Here is a 10385-nt window from a genome sequence, read left to right as displayed (position 1 = left end):
GGAAAGATTTGTTAAGACCTAAAAATTAAAAGATTATTGGGTTTCCCTGGTGGCACAGTGGTTGAGAGTCTGCCTGCTGATGCAGGGGACACGGGTTCGTGCCCCGGTCCGGGAGGATCCCATGTGCTGCGGAGTGGCTGGGCCCGTGAGCCATGGCCGCTGAGCCTGCGCGTCCGGAGCCTGTGCTCCGCAACGGGAGAGGCCACAACAGTGAGAAGCCCACATACCACCAAAAAAAAAAAAAAAAAAAAAAGATTAATTTTAATTCAACTACATTTCTTAAATAAAAAATAGTAAAGCCCTATAGCCTCATTGTTCAAGAATAGCTATAGTGGGCTTCTCTAGTGGCACAGTGGTTGAGAGTCCGCCTGCCGATGCAGGGGACATGGGTTCGTGCCCTGGTCCGGGAAGATCCCACATGCTGCAGAGAGGCTGGGCCCGTGAGCCGTGGCCGCTGAGCCTGCGCGTCCGGAGCCTGTGCTCCGCAACGGGAGAGGCCACAACAGCGAGAGGCCCGCGTACCACACACACAAAAAAATAGCTATAGTAATTCCCAAGTCTCTAGAACTGAAGTTTTAAAATAAGCACAGTGATTTAATAGTTGAATAGTCTTTTGGAGGCTTTAGTGATTAGTTTTTGCCCAAACTAATTGGGAAAAGAATCCAGTTAGATTTATTTATATCTCTGTCCGAGACTCCATCCCTTGCCCTGGTCTGTAAGTTTAAGCAGGGGACATATCCCCAAGAGGACCATAACACCAAGAGAATTGGACAACACATTGAATATATATATATATATATATCTTTTAAAGGGGATGAATAAAATTTTAAATAAACATGAATTAATGTACTCTGTTCAGCAGCACTGCTTGGGGCAAAAGCTCCTTATCCATATTGCCAGGGGGTTTTTTGCCTCACAGGCTTGGCCAGCTCAGCTCAGCAGGGAAGGCTGTGTCTCAGGGGTTCCATCAACTTGCTGTTGAGCAGAAAGAACTGTGAGCCTGGGGGCTGCTTGTCTCCTCCCCAGGGGTAGGACACATGACGATTTGGCTCTTCAGCTGAAGGCTGGTGAAGCAGCTGAGGATTTTAACAAGGCTTCTGGTGAGCACAGGACCCCAGAGAACCAGGCTGGCACCAGTCTCCTCCTCTTGCAGCAGGGCACCCCTGGGCCTAGGTCAGAACCAGGTAGTAGCCATCTGGATTCTGCACTGAAAGCAGTAGAAAAAAAAAAAGAAAGGGCACCACCAGGATGAGATGGGCCCCAACCACTAACTACTGTGCTGCTTCTAACCCTCCAAGCAGCCTGCAGTGCCTCTGCCACACCCAAGTGTTCTTCCAGCCCCACCCTGGATCCAGCGCTTTAGGAAGCCTCCCTGGGTACTGGAGCACAGAGGAGGGATGGAGGGCAGGCATCTGAATAACCAGGACCACAAGCCAGCTGACCAGAAGTGCCCTGCTCCAGGTGGTGTGCAGCAAACACCTGCCCTTCTGACTTGCATGACTGGGGGGGTGTGGGCGGGAAGAGGGGTAGGGGCCTTTCCTTCGCTTCTGATAAACTCCCTGAAACTAGGGCATGTCTCCTTCATGAGAATGCGTTTATTCCGTTACTTCTTCCTAAGCAATAAATGGCTATCTCTTAGCTGTACGACCCTGTCCCTTTGACACAAAGCTGGTGTTGAGCAGATGTTTACCCCTTGATTGGGACGCAGCACCCGCAACACGCCTTCAAGGAACCTTTTACTCTCATTCAGGAGGCAGTATTATAAACAATCTTACCCTTTCTAACGCCTCTGCCTCTAAAAGCCCTACCTTTCTTCACCACGGCCACAAAGTACGACTCATCCTCAAGATTCTGAACCACCTGCAAGGGAGAGGGGTCACTAAGACGATTCTGTTCTTAGAACCAAACCGAATAAGCTAGGGCAGGGAGGGGGAGACTGGGCCTGGTGTTGGGAGAATGATCCAGGCCTTTGTGGGACCTTGCAGGGAGCCGCTGCCGACTTACCTGGTCACTGAGGAGAATGAGGATGCCCCCAGGGCCCTGGTGGAAGAGCCGATGGATCTGATTGGCTGGGAGGGCCAGCAGTTCAGCCAGTTTCCCCATGAGCTCTACAGCACTGAGTTCATCCAGAGAGATCTCTTGATAAAAGCCTGGGGGTGTGGGGCAGCACAGGGGCAGGAGTCAGTGGGGGCTGTGGCCCAGAGGGAGCCCCAGATATCAGGAGAAAGGAGAAGACAAGGCGACAGGCTCATTGGGAGGGCCCGGGTCCGGGGAGAAGCAGTAGAGAAGGAAAAAACCTTACAAATCCTCTTCACTTTCACCTCCTATTCCTCACCTTTGGGGAGGCCTAGGCTGAGAGGAACCCCCAGCTTAAAGAAGAGATGGGACACCGTATGATAGAATGACAGAATCAGATGGAGTCAGAGTGTAGAGCATGGAAGAATAAACCCAGGGAGTCATCCTGGAAGAAGACTAATCTAGTCATGGGAGATGAGAATGCCAAGGGCATCCTGGGTCCCAGGAGTGGTGGAGCTTCACCCTTTCCCCAGGCCAGAAGAGGTTTCATGCAGCCACACCTGAGTTTCTTGTCTTCTGAAGAGGCCAGAACCTCACCTGCGTCAGGGTTCTCAGGAACCTCATTCTCTTGCCTAGAGGCCTCCTGAGCGACATATAAGGTCAGCCGGTGACGGACGGGCCTGGGCCAGGAAAACAGTCTACATTCATACCTGAACTAACAGGTCCCAGTTTTAGCCCCCATCCCTGGGAGAAACCCTGCGTCCTCCCAGGTCTCTAGGGATAGGGGGTCACCAAACTTTTCTTAGGTATTTAGTGAATGCTGGACCCTAGGGGAGAGATGAGACAAATCCATCTCTGGCCCCAGAAATTGAGTGATGCAGATGGGATGGCCACAGAAAGAAGTCACAGGAGCCTAACTTTTAAGCCCAGTTCTGCTAGCCTTGCTTGCTCTGTGACCTCAGGCAGGTCGCTGTCCTTTGGGCCTGAGTTTCTTCCTTTGTAAAAGGAGAGAAGTGGGGCTAAGTGGTCTTTCAGGTGCCTTTGGCTTGAACAGTCTATGAAACATGAGTGTCAGCTGAGTTGGTAAGTGCCACTACAGTGGGAAGGGGACCCTGGTTGGCAGTGCCCAGCACCTGGCTCTTAGAGTATTGAAAAGGCGGATCCCGTCGGCAGCTCCACAGATCTGGATAAGGTCCTGGCGGGTAAGCTTCAGCAGATCAGTGCCTGCAGAGTCAGACAGGTCTAGATTAGGGGAAGAGAGCCCTGGGATCAAGGGTGTCAAGGGACACAATCCAACGTTAGCCTACAAATAGCCCTGGTATGCCCAGACATGGGAGCCAGACTTGGATTCAAATCCCACCTCTGCCACTTGCTAGCTGTGTGTCCTTGGGTAAGTTATTTAACCTCTCTGAGTCCTGTCCTCAGGGGTAGTGTATAAATTGTATGGGATAATACACAAGAAGAGAGCCTAGCCAGCATAGTGTGCTTGCCAACTCTTAGTTCTACATGGAAGTTAGTGGAAGCGCACACAGCAAGCCAGGACAGAGACAGGCTTCCTGCCCGAGTGTCTGCCCTCAGTCCCCTACAGGTCAGGTCCCTACCAGACCCCAGCCTCACCAGTGAAATTGGCCAGCGACCGACAGTAGTTGGAGAACCGGTGCCGATGCAACCACTGCTGTGTCTCTAGGATGGAGGCTCCAGGGTTCAGATCCTGAGGTATAAAGAGGGCAGTCCAGATAGCACCGTGGACCCACGGACTGAGAACAAGGTGGAGGGGAAACATGGCCCCTGCCCTTGGAGGTCCCAAGTCTGAGACGGGAGGCTCATCCTGCCGGAGGGAAGTGCCCAGCGCCAGCCGCGAACCATTTGGCTATCTGTGGCCATACCACATCTGCCCACCAGGGGGCGGGGCCACCCTATTCTGGAGAGTGAGATGACACTGCTGAGAAGGCTTTGCAATAGGGGGTGTGGGAGTGTGGAAAGGAAAGACTCACTTGAGCGGGGCTGCCCCCCAAGGTGTCCAAGGCGAATGGTGGTGAGGAACAGAGCCTGTGGGGAGCAGGGAGTCAGGCTCAGGGAAACAGTGCGGCCAGTCCCCTGCACCCCCATCCTTCCCCAGGCCTGTCCCGGTGTCACCCACGTGTTCCCCAGCAGCTGCCTCAGCTGCACTCTCAGGCCGGCCCCTCCCCCGCTGCCTAGGCTGAGGGGCTCTTCTCTTCATTCTCACCCCCAAGGGCTGACAGAAGGTGCTCGTCCTGCCTCACCTCTCCGGGGACAGGAGCTTGCAGGAGTTGGGGGAGGTCAGAGCAAGAGGGCTCAGAGGCGGGTGGGGTCCCGAACTGGGCTCTGGCCACGGTGAGCACTGCAGGTAGACAAGCAGTGAGGTTAGCCTGGACATTTGGGTGTGGGGTGGGGTGGGGCAGTGGTGGCTGTTGGCCTGCCTTGGGCCAAACTTGGCCCCTGCCGCAGGAGTCCCTGACAAGTAGATCAAGTTTCCACACAAAGAAGAGAGTAAAGTAGCCTGCAGCTCTGTTTGGGGGATTTGGGGAAGGCTTCCTGGAGGAGCTACAGCAGGAAGGGAGGTGCTCCAGGCAGAGGGAGCAGAAGTGAGGGGCGGCCACGGCGGGGCAAGGACAGGCAGCCTGCAAGGCGCCATCTCCTGGGAGTCTTGAACAACAGGCAGTGCAGTTTGTCCTCGCGGGAAACAGGTGGCATCACTGGGAGGCTGTGATGATCCTGGAGCAGTCGCAGCCCCTGAGGCCTCAGTTTCCCAGCGTGTACAACGAGGATCTTTTCTCCAGACCTCCCCTCCCGCCCCCGCACCCAGTACACACACCTCCATGAAGACTGTGCTCTCGCAGGCGGTCTGATACTTGTCTCTCTCATGCGCGGGCTGTTTCTCAATCTTCTCCCGGTCAGTTTTCAGTTTCCGGTCAGCTCCTTTGGGCTACAGGAGGGTGACAAGGAAACCTCAGAGACCCTCTTAACCTGCCCACTTCTCATTGCAGGAGGGGCTCTGAGAAAGAGACCAAGCCCCATCCCTCTGTGCACGGAGAATGAAACAGTCCCAAAGAGGGGAACCGCAGGCTGAGGGTCCGCCGCAAAGCAGAGCCAGATCCACACAGCCAGCAAGGCAGGGTGACAGCCCTGAGAGGGAGGGGACAGGGGCCCCCGTGCTGCATGTACCTTAAACACCTTGATGAGGCAGCCAGCTGAATGCAGGTGCTCCGGCGAAAGCTCCTTGTCACTGGGCTTGAAAGTGTCGATCTGAAGGCGGAAGGGAACACCTTTCTCTCCACCTTTTTTCCTAGGAGTGAACTCAGTGCTGATGCAGTGAACCTGAGGTGGGAAAATAAGGGTGATTCCAGGTCCCACCCACATTCAAAGGATCTCACCTGAAACCTGTTACCTGTCTGTCACCTGTCAGCCATTAATCACAGCAACTTCCCACCCCCAACCAGTGTCTATTCTTAAAGCATAACTTTTTCTTTTTTTTTAAGAGGAACAATTTTTTCCAGCTTTACTGAGATATATTTGACATATAACATTGTGTATGTTTACGGTTTGCAGTGTGTTGATATGATACATTTATATATTGGAAAATGATTACCACCCACCATAGCATTAGCTGCTAACGCCTCCATCACAGAAACACCCCATCACATAATTACCCTTTTTTTGGTGGTGAGATCATTTAAGATCTACTTTCTTCTTAAAATATAACTTTATTAGGTTCTTTCCCTTGTTCAAAATCCCTCAGCAGCTCCCCAAGTTTATGAGATGAGAAGCAAAGTCCCTGACCCTGGCTGGCACTCAAGCATCTTAAAGAGTCAAGCTTTTCTGCATGGCTGCTCTCTCTCCCCCATCAATGAACCCACTGACCTACCCATCCAGCCTAATCATCACCTCAATACACCTGCATAGCTTTTCCTCTACCGGGAAAGCTCTCCCTGCTCATGTCTGAGCTAATACATCCCATTCCAGAGTAGGGTTGCCAGTTAAGATACAGGATGCCCAGTTAAATCTGAATTCCTGATAAGAAACAAATAATTTTTTAGTATCAGTATTCCCAAGTATTGCATGGGACATACTGCTACTAAAAAAAAAAAAATTCTTTAGCTAAAATTCAAATTTAACTGAGTGTCCTGTATTTTATTTGCTAAATCTAGCAGTCTACTCCAGGAAGCCTTCCTGACCTGCACACCCACTGTAGCCCTCCCAAAATCTTGTGAAAAACAGGTAAAGGTAGGGAAGCTGAGGCTCACAGAGATTATGTGACCTGGGTAAGGTCCATGCCAGGAAGTGGTGGAACTGAAATTGTGCCACATCCACCTGACTCCAAGTCCAGATGCTTAGACTATAGTGGACACTCAAAAAAGGGACTTACAGGTGAGTTTGGACAATATTGTTTGATTATAAAAGGAAATCTTTCAGCATAGAAAATATGGAGAACACTGAAAAAGTATAAAGAAGAATACAAGCATTTCCCATCACCCCACCTCTCAGAGATAGTACTGTTAACATTCAAGTACTGTTTCTTCCTGTCTTTTCTCTGGGCAAGGAAAATAACCCCCACAACTTTCGTATACACACACACTTTTTACAAAATGAAAATCAAACTTTAAATACAAGTCTGTATTCTGCCTTTACTTATGGGAAAGTGGTTTCTCTTGTCATGAAATATTTCTTAGAGACATCATTTTAATGGCTACACAATTTCCATTATAAACCTGTACTAAACACTTATTTCAAAGTCAATCCTCTTCTGATGGACATTTTGATTATTTAAAATCTTTTAATATATAAAACGACACTGGCATGAATAGCTGGTAAATATATCTCTGTGTACTTATTGAACATTGCGATAGGATACATTTCTTGAAGCAGAACTACTGGGTAAATGAGTATGAACATTAAATTTAATAGAATTTGCCCACGTGCCACATACCTACAGAATGGGTGCACCAATTTGCATTCTCAGGATATGAGGGTGTCTGTTTCTCCAAACCTTACCAACAGTTTTTAAAAAGTCTTTGCCAGTTATATATATATATATATATATATATATATATATACACACACATATATAATTTTTATTAACATTATTAGCATTTTATATAACACATTATATGTCATACGTGGCAACTATTTTTCCCATTTGATGTCTCCTTTTAATTTTGCCTGTGTATTGCAGACCGTTACTTTTTATGAAGCTAAATTCTGTCCTATGTTTTGTAATTTCCTCCATTGCCTTAATGTTTAACAGGTCCTTGCCTTTGGTGAGATTCAATCAACATTTATCCATCTTTTTTTCCTCAAGGTGTTTCTGGAAGCGGTTCATTCTTATCACGCCCCCCACCACCACCCACACTCACCTTCCTTTCCCACCTAGGCTGCTGCCACCCACATCTGACCTCCAGCCTCCTCCCTGTCTCAGCTTCAGACTCACCTGCAGAAAGAGGGAGGTCCTCTTGGCCGGGTCCCAATAAAACTCCACCGTGTTGAGTTGTGAGGGTAGCACTTGGGGTTCTATCACCCCCACGGACAGTGGCACATCTGCAGGCACAGGGTTGCGGGCAGGGAGTCGGGTTCAGCCCTCCCCATCCACAAGGGCCTCTAAGACAGAAAGCAGCCCTAAAGGGTCCCTGGTCCCTCCCCATTCACCTATGTCCAGGATGCGGTCCCCAGGCCGGCTCCACCTCCACCCATCCAGCTGCTGCTGCTCCGTGTACTGCAGGCGCCGGTCGTGGAAAACCACACGCACCACACTCTGCGGGCACAGGAGGGCGCCTGGGCATTTGGGAACCAGTTCCCACACCTGGGGCAGGCCAACCTTTCCAGCCTCTCCCCCACCTTGCTTCCCACCCTCCAGGGGCAGAAGGACTTAGAATCACTAGATCCATGTCCAGATGCCACCTGCCACTCACAAGCTGTGAAACTGAGGAAGTAACCTAGAGCCTCAGTTTCCTCATCTGTAAAATGGAGGAGTTAATCCCTTCCCATTCGTAGTCACTCTACCCGTTTCTTTTCTTCGCTGCACTTATCAGTTTGCGATTTGTAAATCAATTTGTAATTGCATATATTAATAATTTGTGTAATTACATGTTTGTCTCACTCAGCAGAATGCAAGCCCCCTGAGGAAGGAAACCACCTCTTTACCCCTGAATCTCTAGCTCAACGAACAGTTTCTGGCAAAGAATAGGAGCTAAATACTTTTTTTTTTTTTTGAGAAAGAAGGAATCATGTGTGTGAATAATGCTATGTAAATGTACTTCTAAGTCCTGGTTCTGCTACTTACTGGCTCTGTGTCCTTGAGAAAATACTTAACTTCACTGTGCCTGTTTCCTCAACAATTCCTGCCTACCACTGAGCTGTTGTGAAGGTCAGATTGAAAGGTGGACTTGAGAGGGTTCTACTTGACAATGACATCACAGTGATGACATTGGCTTCCTGCCCAGAGGGATAGTCATAGCCAGCTCTTGCCAGTTTTGGAAGGGATGCACCTACCTTCAGCAGCCGGGGCCCCTGGGTGGCATCGCCCAGTTTGGGGTTGCAGAGCATCCTCACCTCATAGGACTGGCCTGGGAGAGATTAAGGGGATGTGTGAGCCCCACTCTGAGGGGCAGAGATGCTGCCTGCCACCCCCAGCCTGCCCTGGGCCCAGCCTCCAGAGCTTGCTGCCTCGCTAGCCCCTCTCCTTCCCCAGGCCCAGCTCACCCTGGTTCAGGTAGGTGAGGGTCTCCTCCTGCTGCTTCACAGCTGGCGAGGTGGCTGCACAGAGCACGTACTGGAAGGCGGGGCAGGGCGGCTCCGCACGGGGGATGTGGGGCGGCTCTTCCTGCTTCAGGTAGGACAAGGGCAAGGCCTCCCTGCCAGGGCGAGGAGGGCACTGCTGGCTTTCTGCCCTGTCCACCCCATCCTCTAAGAGGCTTTGACTCTTTCTGCCACGTTCTCCCTTCAGGGAGCCCACAGTGTGCTGTAGCAGGCACCCCTGCAGCAGCCAGGGCCTAAGGGGCCCCTGTTCCGCTCCTCTGGCCTCCAGCGGACCTCCCTTAAGGTACAAATCCCAGATACTACCAAACACTTGCAAACATCTGCTATCAATTACTTGTTTGCACCCTCAGGGCTTGCCTGACGCCCAGTGAATGCCCACCACAAGTGTCCTGAGTGGGTGGGTGGTCAGGATGTCCTGAGATGTCCTGGGACCCACTGAACTCCAGGTACATTTGACCACTTCCCCACCCCCAAAGGAACTCAAGAGCAGGAGGCCCATAACCTTTGGCTTGAAACAGGTGGCCCTACCACGTCCATCTCAACTCAGAGCAGGGCCTTCCTCGGGGACTGTGGGAAGGGGATGTGGCCCTTACCTGAGCAAGCTGCTTGGTGGCCCGGGGTACAGTTCCCCGGGGCTGGGCCACAGGTGCTCCGGCTGGCTGTGCCAAAACAGCATCTTGGAAAAAGAGCAGGACCAGCTGTGCCACAGAAAGCTCAGCACTGGGTTGGGCGGGACCCACTGGGCCATCCACCCGGGGCCTCGGGCTTTATATACAAGAGCATAGCCCCAAAAGGGTGGGGCAAGGCCTCAGCCTCTTATTGGCTGAGCAACCGGGGCTCTAGGAAACTCAGGGCCTCTTAGGCAGCCCAAGCTGGGGGGAATCAAGAAATGGCATCCCTGGGGCTCCCCAGCAATCATGAACTCAAAGGGGAAATGGTGGTGCAGCAAAACAAGTCACCGGGACGGACATCCACTGCCCCACCATTCCCCCAGAGGCCCAGAACAACGAGGGGCACCCTCAGGCTGAAAGATTGGCCCCAGATCCATAAGCCATGTAGAGTCCTGGAGACCCACGGGCCCAGACCCCTCACAGGACCCCAGGGTGGGTGGGTGGAGCCTGACCACTCCAGGGGACAGGAAGAGCGACCAACAACATCACATGGACCGACAAAGGGCCTTTGCTCCCCCTGGCCCCCTTCCTTGTCTCTACACGCCCCCCCATACACACAGGTGCAGCGATGGCCTGACACCTGTCCTGTCGCTGGGGGCTACCTGGCTAGGGGACTGGAGTTTACAGAACATAGTCCAGCTTGCTGTGGAAACAACTCAGGGGGTGGTGCTGGGAGAGAGAGCGCGCCTGGGAGGAGGACGGGGTGGGCCCGGGAGAGCCCCCCTCCCAGGGAGGTGGAAGGAGAGGAGCCCCAGCTGGGCTGGTTTCTCTGCCCTGGGGCTTGGGGTGCACTGTGTTTATGGACAAATACAGTCTGCCTGGGGGACGGCCCCCTTCCCCAGGCTCAGCCCCTGTTGTCACTGTACACAGTCAGCTCAGGGGGCCCCCTGACCCCACCCACCACTACTGTGTTGGGTGTAAATA

At 52.0% G+C, this 10385-nt stretch overlaps 1 protein-coding gene across 1 annotated transcript; it reads right to left on the bottom strand.

Annotated features, from left to right (window-relative positions):
- Nucleotides 1-1169: 1169 nt before the first annotated feature.
- LOC307067560 (transcription factor CP2-like protein 1) lies at nt 1170-9481 on the bottom strand (the record flags this gene model as incomplete). The annotated part of the gene is made up of 15 exons (XM_079725013.1): nt 9384-9481; nt 8734-8885; nt 8524-8597; nt 7681-7786; nt 7466-7572; nt 5203-5355; nt 4853-4963; nt 4281-4378; nt 4011-4065; nt 3634-3727; nt 3150-3240; nt 2614-2696; nt 2005-2150; nt 1809-1860; nt 1170-1207 (listed from the first exon to the last, which is right to left on the bottom strand). Exons 1-15 carry the CDS (start codon nt 9464-9466, stop codon nt 1170-1172), a joined length of 1443 nt encoding a protein of 480 aa, XP_079581139.1. The 5' UTR covers nt 9467-9481.
- Nucleotides 9482-10385: the final 904 nt, after the last annotated feature.

Source organism: Hyperoodon ampullatus (assembly GCF_949752795.1).
Source record: "Hyperoodon ampullatus genome assembly, chromosome: 19".
Classification (NCBI taxonomy): domain Eukaryota; kingdom Metazoa; phylum Chordata; class Mammalia; order Artiodactyla; family Ziphiidae; genus Hyperoodon; species Hyperoodon ampullatus.
This window is presented reverse-complemented; position numbering and strand designations above follow the sequence as displayed.